Here is a 24,150-nt window from a genome sequence, read left to right as displayed (position 1 = left end):
TCAGGAGCTGAATGTAAGCATGTATTAACTCCACTTGGACAAATCTACAGAAGAAATGTCTTGACAAGACACGATAGGATTGCTGAAATGGACAAAATATAATCATTTAGTGCATACTGTAGGGTGGTTTAAAATGGTATGAAAAAATAATAGTTGAAAATATCTATTTCCACCTTAGAGCAGGAATAAATGGAGGGAGCAACTCCAATCATTGGCTTAGCAAAGGCTGACCATCCCAAGTCACGTGATTCATCAACGACGTATGGTTGGCATCTTCTACCTGAAACATGCGAAAGAAACCTGATTTCTTCCAATGCTTTGCTTTAAAATCTGTCACGTGACTTGGGGTCTGGGCTTCACGAATGAAAGTCTTCACTCCCTCCATTATTTCTCTTCTCAATGATTTCCACACTGCTTCCCTTGTTCCACTAGGCCAAGCCAAAACCCTTTTTTGCTCAAGGGCCACATTGTAAATTTTTGAAGGCAAAGCGGGCCAACAATCCAACAATATTTCAATACAAATGACTTAGTTAACACTAGCCCTTCCCCCTCCCAATCACCCACGTTTTTTTATTTTTATTTATTTATTTATTTATTTTAAGTAAGCGTTCAGTGGCATGAGTGTAACCAGGATTCGCGTTAGAGACGGGCAAGCCAAGGTGCAACAAGATGGTGGTTTTCAGAAACGACTGAACACAGTCGTTTCTGAAATCTGTTTAATAACTCAAATTAATAATAATATTAAAAAACTTATACTTTAAGTTGATCTCAGGTAAGGTATAAAATTATGTTTTTAATATGGAATATTTTATTTTTTAAGAGAAGTTATGTTTTTACTTAAACTTTAGAAATATAAATACTGTATGTTGATGCATAAATATTAAAACAGATAATTGATACTAATAATATGACCTAGTTCTGTAAAAAACAGCCCTGTGTCTTATTTAACAGTCCCTTGTCGCATCCAACAGGCTCCTGTCATGATGTATCAGAAAACCACAAATAATTTGAAAAATACATAGAAATTCTATTGGCCTTCTTTTGAAATAGAAGTAGTAATTACTTTTCTAAGCAATAGCATTATAATTTCACAAAAATGCTAAACAAATTTGCAAGAACATTTTTTGTATGTGCGAGTTTTAAAAATTTAACTAACATATAAATTTAACTAAAATTTAAGAAGCGTACCTCTCAGATGGCATTTCGAAAGGATGTTTCTGTACCTTGTGAATACTGTCTGCGTTGTCACAAATGATGCGAGCTACACTAGATTTATAAATCTCTTTTAGCTGATCTGAAAATAAAAAGAGTAAAGAAAATGATTTTTTAGCTTTTATTTCACACGAAACATTTGCACTTTAGGAGACAGGAATAGCAGGAAAATCTCGAAATAAAATTAAGACGTTTTTTTTGCTATCAAGGAATTGAATAAATTTTAAACGAGAAAATATACTATTGTTCAAATTTGAAATTTATTAAAAAGTCTTTCGTTAAAATAAAAAAAAACTGGCAGTTTTTACAGTAACACACATTCGTCATTATCTGGACAAGTTGCAAAACTACCCGTTCTTGATAATGGAATTACAACTAAGAGCATTTGTTTAATTACTTACCAGGGGGCCACATGAATAGCGGAACAATGAAGAAATTTAAAATAGGTAGCAGCAGAAAGAGCATATTAAAATGTTTTTTTTTGGCGCAAAAAATTATTTGCCCTTGTGCCCCCGTTATCCAGACATAAGTTCTTATAGTTAGCGAAATTTTAAGAAAAGCTCCTATTTTGAAGACTCGGTCAGAAATGGACGATACTACGCAATTTCACCTTCTGCATGTAGCTGGTCATCCACCCGTAAAGCGTGTGAAAGATGCCTCCCATTACTCTCCGAAATTTGCTAAATTTGGTAAAATTTTCTTAAAATTTTGGGAAACTGAAGACCTTATATTTCGATTACGGGTGCAAATAATTTTCGTGCACATAATCATGTTAGATGCTTTTCCAATTGCTACTAATTTAACTTCATTTTTTTTTTTTTTTTAAATTATAACACTATCGTAGGGTTTGCTGGTTACGAGCACAGTTTAGTATGTGTTCATAATTAAGGTTGACCACTTTATATCCACGTATTACGTGTTCTAACTAACTGATGAAAGTCATTCAAAGTTGTATACTTATTTGTATAGACCACGGGTGAAAGAAACGATGTTTAATAAGAAAACACTAATTCAACATTTTACCACCATGTGAAAAAGGGGAAAATGATGAAAAAAAGACAACAAAATAGGAAGAAAAAACTTGATTTTGTCACAGAATTTTTTCAATGAGTTTTAATTCGCTTCAATCGCAATTTCACATTTTGTTATAGGGTGTTCAACAGTAGAGCGAAATATTTCTCCATCAATTACAGCAACTTGGCGATGAGAATTACGACTCTAAAAAATCCAAGAAGCTCCTAACTAAAGTAAAAAAAAAAAATTGAAATAGTATTTTTTTAACAGGGGTAATACTCGAACCAAGCTAACTTTAATCATAACAAACAAGTACTTTCCTGTTTTTAATGAATTCAATGTTTAGCGACGTTATGTCCCATAATTTCTTGTTTTTGGAAGCTATTTTGAAGTAATCACTTTTTAACAGCAATGGTGCATTGATTTAAATTTCAAAAGACGAATTTCAAATTTAGAAACAGAAAGAAAATCAGTCATTTTTTTTTTTTACCCGAAAGCACTTTTTGTCAAGAATAGAACACAAACACACTTTCAGTTTTGTAAATGTTGCCTTACCTTCAGTAAAAGATTCGATCTGATTTCGATTTTCGAACCATAACCTGTCTCCTTTTCTGGTTTTCTTAAATTGCCGCCCGATGACGCATGTATGGGTAGGGCCAAGAAGTGATCCTTCGACATGGTTTTCTGCTAAAGCTCCAGGAATGAAGTCAATATCGTCCACAGATCTTTAAAAAGAGAAAGAGCGAACTTCAGATGGAGAAGTAAAAAAAATAATTAAAAAAAAATTAATTTGAATTTTGACATCTTGAATTCAAATTACGTTTTTCGCAACACGAGTGTGTGTATGTAGGCGTGTATGTTTTTGTGTAGGGGTATGTGTTTGTGTGTACGGGTTATGAGTGTGTAGGCATGTGTGTTTGTGTCTGTGTGGGGGGGGTATGTGTATGTGTGTGTAGGCATATGTGTTTGTGTCTGTGTGCAGGCATGAATGTGTGGGTAGTTGTGTGTATGTGTCGGTGTCTGTATGTAAGCGTGTGTGTATGCGTTTGTATGTGTATGTAGGTGTGTGCGTAGGTGTATGTGTGTGTATGTGTTTGTGTGTGTGTGTGTAGTTGTGTATGTATGCGCGTGTGTGTGTAGGACATGGATGCAACCTGGAGACGGCTTTCGCTAGAGGTGCAGCATCGTGAGGAGCCCGTCGACGGTGATGGTGCGGAGGGTGGCGGTGGGAAAAATCAAAGGAACGTCAAAAACAGTCAAGTGAGAACAATAAGCAATCGTGATTGCTCAAAAAAACACTAACCGAATACATATGATTCAAAACTTCCATCATTCAGGAAATTATCGTTCAAGAAGCTCCAATATCTTTCTAATTAGAAGTTACTAGTCATTTCTTTGTGAAGACTTTGTGCAGAACGCGAGGCATTGTCAGCCTAGTCGGAAACATGGGGCCCGAATCTTCAGGGCTCGGAACTGGAGTGGTAGAAATTTTGAATCTTTTAGGGGAAGAAGGAGCCCGGAAACCATACTGACAAGGGGCCCTCCTTGGCTCTCAGCGGCAGGCCCTGACTTTGAAATATGCTCAAGAGGAGTCAAAAGTTGAGACCAGTGCATTTTCTACCAGTAACACTGGTTCAGCCAAAAACTTTGTTGAATCAAAATAATATTCAACGCGTAATAAAATGCGGGGTATGTTGTGGTAATTTTATGCATTTGATTTTTCTAATAGTTTTTTTTCAACACATACCAGACAAAGGTAGTTGCGCAGATGATTAAGTTCTGAATGCAATTTTATTGCAGCTCCTGCTCCGAATAACACAACAAATACGACAGCAATATTTAAAGTTGCATATTGTTTCAAAAACCTATTATAAGCTATCAATAATGTGTTGACTCTATTTACACGACCCAGGTCTGCCCTCCCTTCCAAGTTCAATGGCACAAATTCCCTCCTAAAAATTTTCTCACTTTGAAATTGGGTAAATCATAACACTTTTTAGACTCTCTAATTTCCAGTAATATTCACAGGGGGAAAGGGGGGGAGTTAACTACTTACTACCAATTGAACTGAAATATTGTTGGATCGTTGACACGCTTCGCCTCCCAAGACTAACAATATGGTACTTGAGAAAAATTAATTTTGAGACGCCTGAGTTATGATACTTTTTTTTCCTTCAAACGTGTGAATAAATACAGAGAGTGAATTCAACTTTCTGGTTTGAGATGGAGTCATTACTAGATGTAAGCAATGTCAACCTTTTCGAAAGTGCTATTCAGACAAAAAAGGGGTGCGGGGAAGAGGGGTTCTCCCTCGGAAATTTTTTGAAATTTTAGTTTTAAAAACAGTTTTAGACGATCATTGGTAATGTTAGGAGGAGAAAAAGTCGGGGGGGGGGGGGGGTCGTCAATACGTTTTCAAAATTACAGTTTTAAATAAGCAGTTTTAGACTGTCTGTTGTAATGCTAGGTGGAGATGAAATTCAGGTGCTCGCCCCTGAAAAAAATTTCGAGATTGAAGTCTCAAGAACGCGAATTTAGGCTATCTCTGGTTGAGAGACAGGCAGATTTCTAAAATGGAAGCTCTAAAATCGCAATTGTAGCCGACCTTCGTGACGTTAGGGAGAGGAAGCGCTCCCTCAAAAATGTTTCGAAATTTAAGCCTTGAAAACCAAATTTAAAACGATCTTTAATTATGTTGATGAGAGTGAGAGAAAGAAGAAGGGCGCTCCACTTAAATTTTCGAACTTGTAACTTTAAAAACGCAGTTTTAATAGATCTTTGGTAACGTTGGTGGAGGGAGAAGTTCGGTGGCATTCCCCGGCAATTTTTCAAAAGTGAATTTCCAAAAACGCAATCGCAGGTTTTCTTTGAGTGTGTTAAGGAGAGAAGATGTTCATGGGCTCTTCCCTATAAGTTTTTCCAAATTTGCAGTTCTGAAAAAACAGTTTTAGATGACTCTTAATGATATGGAGGGGGTTTTCGGGCGTTCCGGTAGGGGTGCTCTCCTGGAAGTTTACCGAAATTGAAGTCGCATAGCCAAAAAAGATGGGTACTTGCATATACACTGTGACAAAACTATTTTTCAGAAATCCTCAAAATGGATTTAGCTATTCGCTAATCAGCACTCAACGAAATTCAGAACTCGAGAATTTTCACAGCATATCAGACATATAAGAAAGTAAAAATGATTTAAGAAAAATAATTAAAATACCTTAAGAGCAGTCGGAACCCTATATGGGTCATTCTTCAAAAAATGCAACTTTTCTGTCACACGCCTTTTACAGTAAAAACGTTAAGGAACAATTCATTTAACAATGATTTTTAATTTCATCAAAAATTTATCTATTTAAACCTACCAACAATTTTTTAATAATAATTTTTATTTTAGTATAATTTTGGTTCACAAAAAGTGAATTCTCAACTCCGTGGCTTAATAACTTGTTTAATTAAAAGTATATATATATATATTTATTTATTATTCCTTTCACAAGTATCTCAAATATTAATTGTTCAAGTATATTTAATTTTTTAATATTGTGTTTTAGTTCGCTTTAGTATTACAAGGAGTCCTGTCTAATGTCACACAATAAATTCTCACCTCCATTACCTAAACACAAAATCCCATTCCTCATTATTACGTGGCAGTAATGACATCACATTGCATTTTCCATTATACAAGGGAGCCTCCTTGTTTATTTTCAGCCATAGTTGAAGTTGTGAGTTTTTTGTCGAAAAACAAGAAGATAGATTTTGCTTTTAAAACTTAGTGTGATTATTCTGACTTCTCACCTCCGTGAACTTGAATTTCAGGGATGTAAATTAATGTAAAAAATGAAGTGAACATGTTTTCATGTGCTTAACATGTGCAGATTGTAGCAACGAAGAAAAAAAAACTCCCCTGAAAAATATATCTATTAGGCTTTTATTAATGGAAAATTCCTCACCTCCGTGACAGATTATATCAAAGTCATTATTTCTGAGGTGAAAATAAAGGATGGAGGGGAAATACACATCAATAATAGGCATTCTACCAAAATTATAAATTGCCAGTATGTCCTAAAATTTACTAAATACTATTTTTTAACATACATTTGAAACTACTAATTAAGCCGTACTTTAATTAAGAGAGCTTAATATTATGTTCCCACAAATCATTAAAATAGCTGATTGTTTGCACAATTAACAAAATTACTACTTTGATATTAAATTGGCCTCAATTTTTAAATATTAAAGGTTTTTCAATTTTTTTTTGTTTCCGTGAACAAGACATTTTAATTTTTTTTTATTTATGAGTAAAAAAATTGGAACTTATCTAGATCATTATTGATGGTTACTTCTAGTAGGTAACATTTTCATGTAAGAATAAAAAAAAAGAAAAAGAAAGAAAACAAAAGGTTTCGAAATTGAAAAATACTTTTGCTCAAATGTTACGTTTTCTGGAGAATGACACGTATACGCGTAATGTTAAACAGGTAAATTTAAAGTACCATTTTCTCAAAAAGGTTTAATGATAGAAGTTAACAGTTTTTACAGTATTTTCAAGAATTTTCAAGAATTATGTAAGCGTCTCACAATTTATTTCGTTTTAATCAATAGTCACTTTCAAAATGAAGAAAAGAGGTCGTCTTTTTAACCATAAAAAATAAAAACAGCTGTTTAAGGAAAAAATGTAAGTTCTAAAGCAAAAATTTGACTTCAGTATAATTATGAACACATAAATAAAATGTAAAGTGTAATTTTTAAAGCAGTATTTAAAATGGCTTTTTAGAAAAAGGAACATGACTTTTTAAATTGACGTTTTGTGAAAATCGCGTTTTGAAAGTAAAATTATACGCACATTTAATGCATTCCTGCCTTTTTAATATTTAAATTATGTTGCTTTTCATCCACAAGGAAACACGAGTTTGGTGTCGTTTAAAAGCTCTTTTTTTTAATATTTCGAATAAATAAAAACTGAAAAACAATTTTTTAACGGTTTTAGGGTACTAACTCTCCTTAAGAACAGATATTCTACCACCATCAGCGGAATGCAACACCATTGAAAGTTATACAAAAATCATCTAATGTCTACTGGTTAATTGAAAGAACAGTCAATTTAAAAATGATAAATGGGGGTGAAGTGAAATGAAAAATTCTACATAAACTTAAGCTAGTTTATGAAGAAAATATATTAATTTTCGAGTGAAGGGCTGAAAAATATGTTATTCGAAATCTTCAAAACTAATTTTTAACGATTGTCTTGGTGCAAATCTGCAAATGAATCCATGAAAGGCAAGAGCATAGTGGTCAAAATTCGTACTAACAGTAAATAAAGAGGAGGGGGAAAAACAATCGAAGAAATTTATTTTAGCCATTTTTGATCTTTCTCTCATCACTGTCACATTGAGTGACAGTGATGCTCTTCTTCATACAAAACTTATTCTTCATACAAAACTGTGCTACTTCCCGAAAATTTATATAAATGAAACAAAAAATATATGTATGATCCCTTTACAAATCCATAGTTTGCTTTGGATCTCGACCAAATTTGGCCGGGAGATAATCGGGCACCCGAGAAGGAACATTGGTGTGTGTTTTCAATCGTCAAACAAACTACCAAACCGATCGAAAAAAATTCCAGGACCCGAAAGGCCGGAAATTTAACCGGAATAAATCGGAAATTTATCATCTGCCGCGAGCTCAGTTTTAATTGGCGTGAATAAAGTCATTAAGAAGAAAGATCTGTTGCCATTTTTTTCTCGATTGTGAACGAATAAAGTTCTTGTTTTTGTTTTAAGGCTTATCCCGTAGTCGGGGGATTTAAAATCTTTCCATTTTGTTTATTTTTCCGCGATCTATCGGGAATTTCTACAGATATTTTTTTTTGTTCAAGCCTGATTGTTGAACACGCGTCACTTGACATAATTTTTCTATTCGAGGTAGACTGTGCAAAGCCGGGCGACCAGCTCGTTTATAATTGATTAAAAATAAATCAAATCGTCTGATCCAGATTTGCAACGGGCACTGACTCCATTCCGTCTTTGATATTTCCTTTATTGAAAAAGAGACACATCTATTAAGTTTTAGAAGGGGTACGTGAAAAAAGTATTATTAATGAATCTTGTTGAATAAGTTTAAATATTTTTTTCCTTCCAAAAATAAAAAAGGGAATACATTTTTCTTTCAAATAAATAGATTTTCGTACGAACACAAGTCCATCTTTAGCTCTAGTTAGTTATTTAGAAGGGAAAACTAAATTGGACATGAGTAACCCGAAAGCAAGGGTAACATTTGTCCTAATAAAAAACGATTAAAAAGGATAATAACATTTTTTAAAAAGTGATAACTATTCAAAAATTAAATTAGGATTACTAGAGATACGTAGCTTAGAAGTAGGAATAGTAATAAAATTATTGGAAAAAGATGAAAAAAGTTCCGCAATGTGAGCCAAAGTAGCCCCTATTCATGGTACTGTATTTGAACCGAAAAGTGTTATCACTTCGAATGAATTAGATAAAGATTTCTTTAAAAAATGACCAATTTACCTTCTAATGTTAAAACAGTTGTTATTTTAACTAATTGTTATCTAAAAGAAGAATTTCTAAATGTTACTTACTCGTAAACAGCTTTAAGATTATCGGCTCTCATCTTGTCCATAACCTCATACAGGTCATCCCAATCGTCGATCGAAGATAATCCGCAAACTTCCCTCCACTTAGTATAACCTGGTAAACCATGGTCTCTTCCTCTTTGAATACCAACCGCTGACAAATCATGGCCATAATCAAGTTCAACTGGCTGGAAGAGATGCTCACGCACCTATGGAAAAAAAAGTTAGAGGGAAAAGGCAACTAAGGTATCCAAGGGCGTGCGCAGAGCTTCAGTAATGTAACTCTATACCAGGGAGCCTTGGGGTTTAAATAACCACCAAAAAGGGGGGCAGTAGCGTGGTCAAAACATTAGGTGAGTGAATGAAATTGGTGGCATCTGCATTTTTTCAAAAGCATCATACAGAGAGGATTTATCTTCTGGTTTAAAATGTTGTCAGTCAAAACTAGATCTGAGTATAAGAAATATGAATCTATTGGTCAGCATAATATTGACTCAAAAATGGGGGATGGGGGTTTCTCCCCCGAGATTTTTTCGAAATTGTAGTCTTAAAAATGCATTTTATAGTATCTTGATAATGTTAGGGAGAAATGGGTCAGGGACGCTTCCCCAGTTCATTTTCTGAATTTAAAACTTTAGAAAACTCTTGTTATCTACGATTATGTTGAGAAGTGTTGAGTGAAGGGACTTTTTCCAGAAGATTCTCCAAACTGTAGCTATAACGATGAAATTTTAAACGATCTTTGATATGAAGGAGAGATTCGGGAGCTCTCGAAAAGTTTTCGAAATTGATCGAAGAACTTAAACGAAGTTTAGGACGTACTTTAACAATGTTGGCTAACGGGGGATGCTCTATCGAAGAATTTTCGAAGTTAGCTTTTAAATCGCAAGTTTTAGGTAAGGTTAGTGGGCGGAAAGTTTACGGACCTTCTGTCAGTAGTCAGGTGCTCTCCCCCAGAAATTTTTCCGAAATTGAAGCTCTAAAGTAGAAGTTTTAAACGATCTTTTATTATGATATTAAGTTGAGGAGTGGTTCAGGGATCCCCGGAAAACATTACGAGTTGAGGTCCTAAAAACAAAATTTTAGACGATGATTAATGGTGAATGTTGTACGTTTCTCCCGGATTTAAGTGGGAGCGCTATCCTTAAAATTTTTAGGAACTGAAAGTTCCTATTAATTTCATGAAACGTAAGTTCTTCCTCTTTTTTGCAGATGAAAACATTTCTTTTTAACACTCTCATAACGTAAATGAAATGCGTATACAAGAAGAAATGGTGAAAGCTGGGTGTGTGATGCAGAAACTTCCTTGAGCCACAGTCACCTCAGTTCGCATTTCAGCCGCCTGTACATTGCAGCAAAACATTAAGGTGCTCTGAACTTTTAACCTCGTTTTTTTTTTCTTTGATCACGCTTCTGAAGGTATCGTATCACTGGCTGATCTAAAAATAATTAAACTTTTCAGTGATAGAACAAAATAATCGTAGTAATATATATTAAGGCTAGTATACTTATTCAAATGCTCAAATTTGATAAAAATTCAAATACTCAAAACTTTTGATGTTTCGATACGTCCAAGCTTTATAACAATATTTTTTTCATTCTACATATTAATTTTAAAATTAAATTACGCTTTTATAACAAAAGCATTTTATTCAAAGCTAATTTAAGATTATCTCTTTCTTTTTCCAAAAATACGGCTTACGCAAAAGCGAGCAAAAAAGTTCCTGACAAGGTAACGTAACGAACGGTTTGCAGCAAATATTTTCTTACGTTAATCCCCGAAAGTGTCCCCCGAAACACTTTTTCGAGTAAAACACTCGAAAAAGTGTTTTACTCTAAACTGAATACAAAATCCGAAAATGCAAGCAAAAATGCATAACAAATTATAACTTTTAGAAATAGGGAGTTATCATCCGGCTGTACTTCTTGATTACGAGAACTTGAATTTGTTAAAACCGAAGTCAAGTTTGAAGTTTTTTGTATATTATGCTGCATGCGAAGTTACTGTTTTCAGTCAGCATTTCGCAAGAAAATCCAAGTTATGAGCTTATTTTTTTATCAGGGAAATTACCTCTGTTGTGATGTAGCTATCGACTGAGTGTGTCCTTTGTAATGTAGCCCCTCGTATTAAAAGGTCAAGCCCATTGTGGTATATGAGGTGAGGATTGAAGAACGTTTCGTGTAACAGAACCTGGTCTTCTTCGTTATCGCCATGACCATAGAGCACCAATTCATCCTATAACGAATCAAAAAATAACAAGAATATTTTTTTTAGTGTGAAAAGTTTAAACAAATGCTTCCTTATGCAGCATCAGAAATAACATCGTTTGTTTTAAATAAAATTCGTATATCAAGCATATTGAAGCATTGGATCTGAAACCTTAAACAGAGTGGTCCTAAAATATATTGTCAGCAATTGAAGACAGATTTTTTAAATACCATAAAGAAAAAATACCATTTTTAAAATACCATAAGATTTTTTTTTTTTAATCTCAACAAATTCCATGCCACAAAGAAAAGACTGTTCAATCTTGGGGGGAACTTTTGTTCTCAGAAATTGATATTATTTTTTGAAAATAATGAAAACAAACAAACAAACAAGCAAACAAAAGAAATGTTCACATGTCCCAGCCCACCTGTAATCAATCTTGGTACATGAAATACACCGCCAGCTCACTCAATTCCAGTCGAGGACAGCAGTTTCGAGCTTATTAGCACTCATCAGCCCGTCATAGGAGTGACTGAGCTGGAGGTGGAAAACCTCTTAAGGAAGCCTAGAGTGCAAAACAAAATGGTAGCTAACACAGAATTAGCACTGAGCAGACAATCCTGGTGTTAAAGAAACGTGTATTCACATTCGTTTTAAAATAGTTACAATGCGCATAAAGAGAGAACACCTTACATTATCGCTAATCAGATCTAAATGTTGTTAGTATGCTCGAATTTCAAAGCAATTTTTTTAAATGCAGTGACACGTTCAAAATAGCTCGTGACACACTAAAGTAGTGTTACAAATCCTGTAAATAGTAATTATTGTAGTAACGTAACCGGTAAATAGTTTCCCGTAATGAATATACAACCCCTTTTTCATATGGCTAAAGTATACGACCCCTATTTCCTTTTTGTTCATTGATAAAATTTGATAACGGTCTACTACTTTACAGAAGCGTGTGGAATATTTGAGAAATTTCTTTTCGGTGTATTTAAGCCGTTAGCGATGGATAAACAGTTAGTTTCGATTGAGGATTTCGAACTGAGAGTGTGTATTTGCTCTGTTTATAGCGAGGCATTTCGCTGTGTTGTTTTCGTATTTGGAAGTAAATACGTGTGTAAACGTTGAGTTTACGGTGTTGTGTGATAATTGCTTAATTGCTGATGAATAATTTAGCAGTTGTTGACGATCTTTCCTGTACATAGCGTAAATAAATTTCCTGTGTTTTTATCAAGAACTGTGTTTTCATTTCAAGAAAGTGGAAGTCGCACCGAATCCGTTACAGTAGATATCGGCTGCGAAAACATACAAACATTTTCTCGATCTATGAGCTACAGCTGGAGCAAACCTATCCTGGCAGCATTGTGAAGACTTGGCAGATCCTAATCTTCAGTTCTGCCAGGTTAGATTTCCCTCCCCCCCTTTCAGCTATACTAACAATTAACCGTACATTAAATGAGATACTACATGAATCCCTGATGAGCTCAAAGCCTGCGCCATGGATACCATTGATCAAAGATATCTAGCAAATAAGTGGCTACAACTCTACGCTGTTGGTTCGTACCTTCCTGATACAAACGCAGCTAGCACGGGAAGGTTCTGCCAGTTTTTTCGGGGCTCGGTGCTCGTGGGAGAAAAATGCCACCAATTAGGGTAACGACACCAGTAACTGACACCAGTAACTGCAGTAACAGACATGCCTAAAACACCGCTCTCAGGTTAACTGAGTTTTCTGAGCCTCTTAATATATTTAGACTTTTAAAACCATTTTTCTCTCATGCAACTACATATCATCTAATGTTTGGCTGTTTCTGGATCCTCTGAATTAGTTAATTCTATTTTTATTTACTCGACTTCGAAAAGAATTCCGAAGCCCAGTAACAGACACCGAAGATTCTGGTGATACCCAGCAGCAGATAGGTTGAGAAAAGGATGAGTAATGGACAGAATGACCCTTTTTTCTTCAAAATGTGCAAAAGTTCTTTATTTTTTAATTTAAACCTTTTAAAATTCAAATAAACATGAAACACAGGCCTACTTCGTGGTGGCAGCTCATAATCTTCCCTCAATTCCTTGTAAATACCAACTGGCTCATAAAATTCACTCTGATGGCACTAGATGGTTGCACCGTATTCATGGGTCGCAGCAACATGATTTTTACACGCCTAAAATACTTATTATTTAAATCCAAACTTAGGACTGTCTGTTACTGCACCCTGTCTGTTACTTGTGCCGTTACCCTACGAGGGAGAGGTTTTCGGCTGTCCACGAGGCTACAAACCAATTACTAGCTGAAGGTCTTGCTCCTTCAAAAGTTGTCTTCTTCATAGAATCCCAGGCTGCAGTTTTAGCTTCAGGAAATACTACTCCAACTCACTGCTTTCGCACATTTCAATGCGGAGCTGATTGGCGGAGCTGATCACATGGGGATGGATTGTAGTCTTCCAATGGGTGACAAGTCAAGTCGGAATACCTGGTAATGAAAAAGGCTGAGGGGGCCCTTGACGCTAAGCAGAGCAATGTACTTGATAACCATCTGAATAAATAAAGGTTTCTTTCCCTGGTCTAAAAGGCCAGGAGCCTAGGAAAACAATGAGAAACTCTCGCCGCGGTGGGACCTATCCAAAGTATCTTGGAGATGGTAAAGGAAGTTTCCCGTTGTCGTTTCCTAAGCGTCGACTTGCACTGGCTTCGCCTGGCTGTCGTCGAGGTCTGCTCGCTCTGTGGCCATGCCAGTATGGATGGCGTCCACCCGAATCAGTGCACTGAACTGAAGCAACATCCGACTGAAGACGTTGTCAGTCGGAGGATAAAGTAAAGTATGCTACATGAATCGTTTTGCTCGCTCTGTGTCGCAAGCCAAATCGGCAAAACGATGCTATAGCAGAGAAAGTAGCTTACGAAATTCAGTAGAACGTCAAAAATCCGAACTGATTGCCACAGGTTGTTCGGGTTTTGGAAAATAATCAAGAAAATACAGTTTAGGGAAACAGCCTGCCATTTAATCAAATAAAGTGTTTTCTTCAACATGTACGAAATAAAATCAAAAAGTCTTTGCGCCTATATTTTTCAGCCAAAATGTGGCTGTGAATACAAAGCAAACACATGCATTCCTAGCCGTGACAGTTCCTTAAACCGTAACAGCCGTATTTGCTTTTTGCTCGGAAGAACGGAGCTGCTATCAGTCATTTAAGATGACGGTCGTTCTTCAGACGTCCACAACTTATGAGCAGCGAAGTGTTATTCTTTTGTATGGAGCAACGTACAAAATCCCATTGCAATTCACAGGGGTACCAACGGTCTAGACCTCGCTATAGTGATTTTCACGTTTTCGCTCCTTTGAAGAAGTTTTTGGCAGGACAGAGATTCTCATGTGACGAAGAAACCAAGAACGCGGTCTGACGGTGGTTCAGGCAGCCGGAAGAATTTACCAGATGGGGATCTCTAAGTTAGTGCTGCAATGGGACAAATGTCTGAAACAGTGTGGTGACTGTGTGGAGAAATAATGCAAGGTATGTAGTACACTACGTATATTGGTAAATACCTGTATGTACCTGTTTTTGGCGAATAAAAAATAGGCACAAAGACTTTTTGATTTTCCCTCGTATATATATAAAATATAATGCAGTACATAACGCTGCAATTACATTTTTAACACAATTCAACTCTAATTGTTTACTGAAGATAAAGGGAAGTTTATCAGAAGTTCATAGGAGTGTGCTCGGATTATTGAAGTTTCGTGTTTTTGACATTCTAATGTAGTCTTTAATCATAATAAAGAACAATAGTGGTTTACAGCAAACATATAAAAAATCTAACTTATTTACGTAATTAAGTTTATATTAAGAAACACAGTTTTGAATATATTGTGAAAGACAACTATAACTAGATTTTTTAATGATGTGATACGCAATATTTGAAATAAACATAATAAATAAATAGAATATAACAGTGTTGTCTAAAAGCCCTGAACTTTATGATATCATGCGATTTTTTACCTGTGCCAAACTGTGTCCAAATCTAAATGCTGCTGCACCAAATACATTGTAAACGCTAGGATCAATCGTGTCATCATATCCGTCATAAGTCTGATTGGGATTAATCTTTAGCTCGTGCTCTTCTAGTGCTTTATCACCTAGAATGTATTTTATTCTTTATATCGACAGCAATTTATAAAATTCGGCATTCTACGGAATGCCTATAAAATAAAATGCCAGCATTTTATAAGACACCTGGTTTGAAAAGCCGGAAATGTAAAAAATCTGTATTTCATACATTGCCAAAAAAAACCTTGTCCGGGTTTTTTTTGCCGCACCCTGTAAATATTACACTGAATATTAGGTCTCAATTAATATTTAAAGTGTTATTAACAAGAACTTTATCATTTAATAATAACAAAAATAATTTTTGACTTACAACAAAATATTGCAATATGAGCATCAATTTTCGAAAATTGCTATCATACTGCTTGTATTATCATATTCTTTGATTTTCAGAGCTAATGTTTTCTTGACTGGAATATACTACATGTGTTACTACATAGTTAAAATATTACTAGACAGGTGGCGCTAAAATCAGAGTAAATATTTCACCATTTTACTTTGCCCCGCTATATCACTTTGCTTTTGCTCACCACATTCCCCTACTTTTAGTTAGATCAAAAATGATCATTGTGGCTTGAAGTAACTAAAAATTACATATGTACATTCTTAATGTAGCTTAAGATAGTAATTTCTTGAAGTGATCAACTTTTCGCTGAGGACTCCAACGTGAAAGTAAAATAGAAGAAAAAATAAAGAAACTTGACTTCTGTTTTTATTAAGAGTGATATTTTTGAGATTGATTGTTGTTATTCCAGAGAACAGAAACTGCACGATATGTTTTCAAGTTTAATCCATTGATAGTTCCTTTGAAAATTTTTGTGCTCACTGTTATTTCTATCAGATTTTGATTGATACTGCACTTGTAATGGAATAACTGAAAAGAAAAGGTTGCATATGAAAATAAATAACAAGGGACACAGTTCCTTGACATAAGGATACGCACCCAATAACAAAGGAAGGAATTCGTTGTATGTTATGTGCTGCAACTCGGCAATCAGAATTTTTCGAGTTTCCTGGAACAAAATTTCATCCGTCCAATTCAAATTAAGCTTATGTAAAGCACTTGCTATGCGGTTATGCTCTCTATACCACAAAACGTGAATTGCTGTCATTTCAACCATCATGTTGGCTCTTGAATCACCTGAAAGTATTTTAAACTTTTAAGTGCGTACTCTAATGAGCGAAAATACTTCATAAAATTAGATAAAATGGAAATCTTCAATTTTGAAACTTTTAACTCAACAACGAAAACTATAAACTGCAGAGTATAAAATCATTAATTCGCTTGTTCTCCAAATTTCAGGGGTGCCCACAGGGGGGGGGGGGGGATTTTGGCGCAAGTTGCGCCATCCTAATGGGGGGGGGGTAATTTATTTATTTAAATTTATATATTGATTTATTTTTAATTTAAATTATTTATTGAGCAATCACGACTGCTTACTGTTCTCACCTGACTGTTTCGATGTGCTATGATTTTATTTTCTCGCCAGCACCCTATGCGGCACCTCCGTCGACCGGCCGGTCGCCTCACGATGCTGCTCTTCTAGCGAAAACCGTCTCCAGGTTGCGTCACTTACTTGCCTTCACTTACACCTACACACACATACACCAACACACATATACACCTACACACACAAAGACATACACACACACATACACCTACACAAAGACTTACACACACGTATACATACAGACACACAAACACATACATACAACTACCCACACATACCCCCCACACACAAACACACATACACATAGCTACCCACACACACATGCCTACACGCACATACACAAACAGTCCACACACAAGCAAACATACCCCCACACACACACAAACACACACGCCTACACTCGTGATTGCGAAAAACATAATTTGAATTCAAGATGTCAAAGTTCAAATTAATTTTTTTTGTTTATATTTTACTTCATTCATTTATTAAGTTTGTGTGTGTGTGTTTATATCATTGGCGTAGCGCAGAACTTTTCTCATAAAATAATAGTAATTATTATTATTATAAATAAGTAAATTAACAAAAAAATGAAAAATATTTTAAATACGTAAATAAAATTGAAAAAAAAAAGGAGCGAGTAAAAGAGGGTTGAGAAGAATTTGGAGGGTGGGGGGGGGGATTTGCGCCATTAAACTTGGGAGGGGATGAGCACCCCTGTCAAGTTTGACGATGTGATCTTTGACTTACCAGCGGAAAAGCACTTCAACGGCTCTTTAGGAGTTCCACAAGCATAGCCCGATAACTTCTTAAAGGCCATAAAGGGAACATTATTGATCATCTGCGTCTTAAGTTGACCTACAAAAATTTAAAAAGTTTCAAAGCACTTGCGTAAAATTCGTGCATTTATTTTATTATTTTTTGACTGTTTCAATTAGGTCAGTCATTTGAAAGATGACTTTTGTGATTAAATTGAAAAACCAACGTAAATAAAGCACAAATTAACACGAAAATACATTATACAACTATTTCAAGGCTACAATGGAGCCTCTTAATCAGTAAACAATTAGAAAGTTGTGGGAGAACTGAACGTCAACTAATTTTGACTTTTGTGTGTCAGGAGGTTACCTTCAAAGCGCATTGAGGCAAGCAAGACCTTCATTTTTACCTGTGCTGACAATTAAGCAAACTATTCGATATTGATTATATATAGTTACAAAAATTTTCTGTTCATCCTGACTCCAAAAATAGTAGATTAAAACTTTACCAAAAAATAAAAACTAGTACCGAGATGACTTATTACAAAATAAATTTAAAGATTTGGTCGTAAAAATTTTAATTGGTTCTTAACAAACTTAATTATTCATAACACTAAAACCACTTTATTATCACTTCTTGTTAACTAATATGTATTTTATTCCGTATTGAGGAAATTCATGTTCAAGACACTCGACCCCCCAAACGAAATGTTGAAAGATCGCCCCTGCAAACATCAATGAGTACATTTAATTTTCAAAATTTACAATAGATGCTGAATTGTTTGCTGCCACACCTGATACATGCCCTTGCTCTTTGCTCGTGTTGAGAAATGATTTCGCTCTCTCCGAAGCAGGAAAAGGGTCACGGTTTTGCCGATGTTGAGGAGTATGTGTAGGACCGAGTAGAGGAAAAACCAAGTGTGAGTTCACACACGATTGCTAGAGAAGGAGACTTTCGCAAAATAAAGTCATAAAAACATTGCACCAAAACAAGTATCATTCTTGCCATTTCACACAAGTACAAGAATTACGCAATTTCAGATTTAGAAAAGCGGGTAACATTTTGCAGATGGCTACTATCCCGAGACATTGAAGAACACCATTTTCTAAGAAAGATAGTGTGGACAGATGAGTCATTGTGTTAACTAGAGAGGGCATCATATTTTTGTTTGCACAACTGGCGTCAGTATTCTGAACATAATCCTTTTTTAGTCCGAAGCTCATCGTTCCAAATTCGATTCAGCTTAAATGTTTGACTTGGTGTAACCGGAGATTATTTGATTGGTTCGGATGTATTTCGAGGTAACAGAAAAGAAAACACATATTTAGAGTTCATTGAACATCATTTGCCTGGCATACTTGATGCTATTCCAATTACAGAAAGAGAGGAAATCATTTTCCAACACGATGGGCTCCTACACGTTCTTCAAATGCCGCTCGAGATTTTCTGACTGAGCAGTACCCCCAATGGGTTGGTCGTACGGGTCCCATTCCTTGGCCACCTAGACCACCAGACCCAACTCATGTGAACTTCTTCGTTTTGGGATTTTTAAAACAAGAAGTTTACAAAACAGTAGTAGCCAGTTAGCAGGAATTCAGCATCCTGCTTGATGAAGCAGTAGTGAAACTAAGAAATGAAATTTCACTAAGAGAAAGATTTGTTTAAGTTCGCAAAAAGGGGAAGGAGTGTCAGGTGTGGCGACGAACAATTTCAGCAGCTGTTGTAAATTTTGACGATTGATTGAATGTATTTATTGATGCTATGTAACTTTTTTTATCATTGATTTTTCCATTGTGAAAAGCACGGGAAAGTAATGCTTCTTTTACTTCTACTTATTGTTATCTCTTGTACTTTTTTTTTCAGTTAATAAAATGTTAAAACTATTATTTTAATGTAAAAATAACATTTTCTTAAACAAAGAAAGCAACATGCTTGCGTGAAACAGAAATTTAAAGCAGAAAAGTGCGACTCTTCGCTGGTTTTCCTTTTCCAACGAAGGCAGATTTTTACACTGTTTGAAACAAAAGCCTGAATTACTGCTAAACTTGAAGCCCAATATGATTTGTTGTTGTATCATCTGAAAGCTAGTGAAATAGGTCAGTTCTTTGATAGATTTGATCAATTGTAGCTCATACAGTTGTTTTTGAAAATGTTGATTGAAAACTTTGGCACCATTTCAAATCTGACTGTGTCCAATGTTTCAAAGCTTGTAGCTCACTGTAAAATGTGACTGTGTTGACGGGAAAAGTGTCAATTTGTAGGATTTAGTCTGCTGTTTCCAAATATGTACTTATTTTGTGTGTAAGTCCTACAGAAATCTCAGAAATCGGTCGTTTGCTCAGAATTTTTTTTTTAATTCATACCTACCATAATTCGGTTACAGTTAAGGATTGGACACGATAATGGGTAGTTCTAAGTTCCGCTTTGACTCTTCTATCGCCCAATAATATTTTTTCATATGGCAGATTCGATCGAATTCACCCTGTATATGCTGAGAGAACAAATTCGATAAATTCTGCAGCAGTAACAGCTTGAATGAAACCTGTCATCGGAAATATTACTAGTCGCCCGAATTCGAGTTCACCCTTGCGGCGGCTAAAAACGTTTAACTTGCCAAGGTAAAAAGAATGTTATTGACGTATTAAAATATATAATTTTATAATGATGTGTTTTTCAAAAAGTATTTTTACTTAGGAATCATGTTGTGCTCTAGTGGGGGAATGGACATCGCGCCATCCTCCAGAATAATTTGTTTTTTATTGTGAAAATAAAAAACAAATTATTGTTTTTTTTTTGTAATGCAAATGCACTGTAAAAAAAATCCGGAAACGTTTCTGAGTATATCGTGCAGCTGTGGTTCATGAAAGTTTCAAAAACGTTTCTGAGTATTTCGGAATCCTCTTTCTGTAATGTCCAGAAACGTGTCTGAGTATTTCGGAATCCTCTTTCTGTAATGTCCAGAAACGTGTCTGAGTATTTCGGAATCCTCTTTCTGTAATTTTCAGAAACGTTTCTGAGTATTTCGGAATCCTCTTTCCGTAATTTCCAGAAATGTTTCTGAGTATTCTGTGCAGCTGTGGTTCATGAAAGTTTCGAAAACGTTTCCGAGTATTTCGGAATTCTCCAAACAATTTTCAAAAACGTTTCCGAGAATTTCGGAATCCTTTTTCCGTGATTTTTTCTAAAACATAATTCTTTATTATAGTATTGCATACCATATCAGTTTCAATTCTTTCATATCTAAGAGCAATAATACAAGCAATTTTAGAATTATTCGTGGATTTTTTTTTTTTTTTTTTTTTTGGAATTTCTAATGACAAATAGCATGGTTAACAGCATAACATATGCACAGTTATAAATTTTCGAAAAATTATGAAATAATCTAGTAGTTTCATTCCTAATCACAAAATCGTCGGGGAATTGGAGTGGGGGTACCTTCTGAAAAGTGGGGATTGTTTGTTAAACAATCTTAAACTTCAGTTTTTCTCTCAATATTTTCAAGACAAAACTATCAACATATTTTATTTTTAATGCAGAACTTAAAAACATATCTTGTATCAAACTTGATAGCTTTTATCTACGGATAAAATTTGACAGGACTTACATACCCTTCGCGTTCCGGAATTCGTTCACCTCAAGTCAATTTCTCTGACGAACAAAGTGTACCGAAAAGTACCAACAGAGAAATTGATGAATTTAAATATGACACCAAGTCCCCCTGCTGGAACCATTCGGGTTGATTCTTCTGTTCTTGCCCTTTTCCAGCTCATCACAAATATAAATACTTATTCAAAATAGGTTACTGATTTTATTTTATTGTGTGCGCAAAATGCATTATATATTTTATTTATTAAAACATTGAACTCTATTACATGATTATTCCATTTCATATATACGAGAATAACCCCTCCCCCACCATAAAAGTGATGGTGCACCCATAAAATGCTATGAAGCGCCCACCCCCCCCCCCCTTGAAAACGCAACATCATATACATTATAAATCAAAGTATCACATACATTATAAATCAAAGTATCATATAAATTATAAGTCAAATACTTTAATATGGTGTAAAAATACAAAATTATTTTATTAAGTCTTTTTTTTTCTTTTTTTTTTTGCTTTTGGTAAAATTGAGGCTCGTAAAACGAAAAAAATGAAGACACTTTTAAATACATATATGTATCTATTTGTTAAATAAATTAATACACATTTAACTAATTTAAAGCGTTTCGCTAATGCAAATATTTAAAGAGATATCGTCATTTAGATAATACTGAAGCACTATGTTCCTAATTACAAGAGATAGTTTTTTTTTTTTACTTCATACAATCTAGCTACACTGTTTACAAGAGAACGAAAACATGCAACCTTAAAGACGAACTATCAAACCTGACAATCTGCATATTATAACATTTAATTCATAATGCTTGATACATAGCCAAATATTAACTGAGATTGACACATAAAAACAAAGTACACAATAACACATATTTAAATTTTTTTATAATCTTCAATTCATAAATTTTACAGAATAAAACTAGACACACTTGCACTTTAAATATGTGTTCTATGTAATGTAAAATATTTTCAAATTGCAATAGTTCACAACGAAAAAATAATACTGAAGAAAATAGTTTTTTTTAACGAGATTTATATGAACTAAATCTCTTTAAAGTAATAGAGTTGCAAAGCGACTTACCTATTCGTCGGTGGTGGTCTTTTGCAGGCTTTGGTCACCAAAAAGGTGATTTTTATGACAGAATAAAATTCTGCCAACAAAAATTACCCATTTGGTAGAAAGAAGAAAAGTATCCAAGAAAAAAGTAAATTACCTACACAAGTTATGCGACGCAATGAATTTACATGGCGTCCTCTCGGTAGTTATTTGGTTTTCAATTTCAGTTTGTATTCCTTCCGCGAGCATGCGTCGAGAATTTGCACTTCGTACTTAAAAATAAGTGACATAGCTTCAAATTCAATCTTATGACGATACATATGCAAGAAAATATAAGACTTTAGAATTATCTTCAGTGAATTCATGCGAGGAACAAAACTTCTACTAATCCCCTTGATGAGTGTTACTTCGCATACATGAGTCAGCACTTGTTTTCATTGCGTGCTTTCGAAAGTTTCAGTTTAGATTTTCTGCTGGACTATAAAATTGTGAGCTGCGCATGCGTCGACTCTTACTTTCTTGCTATACGGGAAACGTTTTTGATTATTTCAGAAAACTGCGGAGGGCGTACGAATCTGTGTATTACGGAAAACTTTTTTATATATTCAGAGAGTTTTCCGAGATTTTTTACAGTGTGGGTTTCAAAGAAGTTTTTTGCTTTTGGTGAGTTCATTTCTCTCTCTAGCCCCCCCCCCCATATTGTTTTCCAACTACAACAGTAGAATCATGTAATGATACTTTCGGTAATTTTAGTGTGACAATAAAAAAATTAAAAAAAAAAAAACTTTTGAAATGACGTTTTTACATTTCAATTTTTGCTTACTTGAACGAAGTTAAATTACAGTATTTACGAAATATTTTAAAGAAATTTCCGGATTTGTACGTTTGTTCGTGCGTATAAATGTATGAGCAACCAAAACTTCCGTTTTGACCATCGCCGAGTTATTAATGATAAATTTTCTCACGGCGCAGCGTTTGCTTGTACGCATATTAGTATTTCTCTTATCCCGCACAGCTCTGAAACGGAATCTGATCAGGGTCTATTCGTGCAACTCTTTTTTTTTTTGGTTGCAAGAGGATGTTCCGAAAAGGCTCTTTACTCGCCGTTTGGGGCAAATTAACTTAAATTTATTTGCAAGCTAAGGTAACTTCATAAATTGGTGACCGTTTGGTGATGTATCGGCTATTTTTTTTCACCAACAGTTTACACCCAAATTAGTGACACATTTTGCACCAAAAATAAGATTTCAAATCTAGTGTCAGTTTTTGGATAATTTTAGGAGAGTCCCATATAACTATTGTTCAACATAAAAGAGTATGCATGAACGAGGTGTTACTTCCAAAATGAGCGTACATGAGTATAGTCAATGATTTCTTTTTAGTAATTAAAAACATAGATTACTCAACAGGGGTACCAGGAAGTCACGTGGTGTCCACATCAGATGTTTTAAGAATGAAATGCAACTGAAACCATCATTACCTTTGCTGAAAGATCTCAACGACTTCAAATGTTGCACAGATGAACCATAAATTGTTGATGCATCCAAGAAAGATGTAGCTCCATTTAGCTGTTCTCTTCTACCTACATTTTTGAATCAAATAAAGAAAAAATAAGGTTAGTTCAATCATACCGACCTGATTGCGTGCAGTACCTTAGGCAATCTAGTGACAGTTGCCAAACTTTTTACGGCTTGAATGCTTACCCATGCATTCCCCACGAACAGGGATTGATCGCAATAAGTTCAGGCATGTCACATTTCTTGGTCCGTAGAAGGGATCGTCTTGGGACACTTTAATTTGCATACACTCCCGGGGTCGAATGTGTGGGAACAATTCAAAAAACTCGTCACAGCATGGTAACTTAAGTCCAGCAGCGTCTGGAAGAAAGTATGGAAACTTAAATTTATGCTTAAAAGTATACCAGTTTTCGGAAAGGTATGATCTCAATCGCACATGTTTTGCATTGAAGCTCAGGTCCGACAAGAGGTCTCGTTCGGCTCTTGTGCCCAGTCTTGCGCCCAGTCGGAAACTAAGTGCCCGGCGACACCGAAGCAAAAAAAAAAAAAAAAAAAAAAAAAAAAAAAAAAAAAAAAGAAAGAACAAGAGTAAAAAGAAAACGAAAGAAAGAGAGACAAAA

At 35.0% G+C, this 24,150-nt stretch overlaps 1 protein-coding gene across 1 annotated transcript; it reads right to left on the bottom strand.

Moving 5' to 3' along the window:
* LOC129234314 (peroxidase-like protein 3) lies at nt 1-23,846 on the bottom strand. The gene is made up of 10 exons (XM_054868308.1): nt 23,717-23,846; nt 23,494-23,595; nt 17,276-17,436; nt 16,074-16,287; nt 15,026-15,162; nt 10,887-11,051; nt 8,822-9,024; nt 2,782-2,951; nt 1,189-1,294; nt 1-82 (listed from the first exon to the last, which is right to left on the bottom strand). The coding sequence occupies exons 1-10, from the start codon at nt 23,814-23,816 to the stop codon at nt 25-27; spliced, it is 1,416 nt and encodes a 471-aa protein (XP_054724283.1). The 5' UTR covers nt 23,817-23,846; the 3' UTR covers nt 1-24.
* Between the last annotated feature and the right edge of the window lie 304 nt (nt 23,847-24,150).

The sequence above is a fragment of the Uloborus diversus genome, chromosome 1, assembly GCF_026930045.1.
Source record: "Uloborus diversus isolate 005 chromosome 1, Udiv.v.3.1, whole genome shotgun sequence".
Lineage (NCBI taxonomy): Eukaryota > Metazoa > Arthropoda > Arachnida > Araneae > Uloboridae > Uloborus > Uloborus diversus.
Note: the sequence above shows the minus strand (reverse complement) of the source record. Positions and strands in the feature narration are given on the sequence as shown.

What these genes read in the sequence shown, in the direction of transcription:
- LOC129234314 (XM_054868308.1), bottom strand. Translation starts at nt 23,816, where the DNA reads ATGCAAATTAAAGTGTCCCAAGACGATCCCTTCTACGGACCAAGAAAT. An exon ending in GTTGAGATCTTTCAGCAAAG is followed by an intron (nt 17,437 to 23,493) that starts GTAATGATGGTT and finishes AAATTTTTGTAG; the next exon opens with GTCAACTTAAGACGCAGATG. An exon ending in ATAGCTACATCACAACAGAG is followed by an intron (nt 9,025 to 10,886) that starts GTAATTTCCCTG and finishes TTTTTTCCATAG; the next exon opens with GTGCGTGAGCATCTCTTCCA.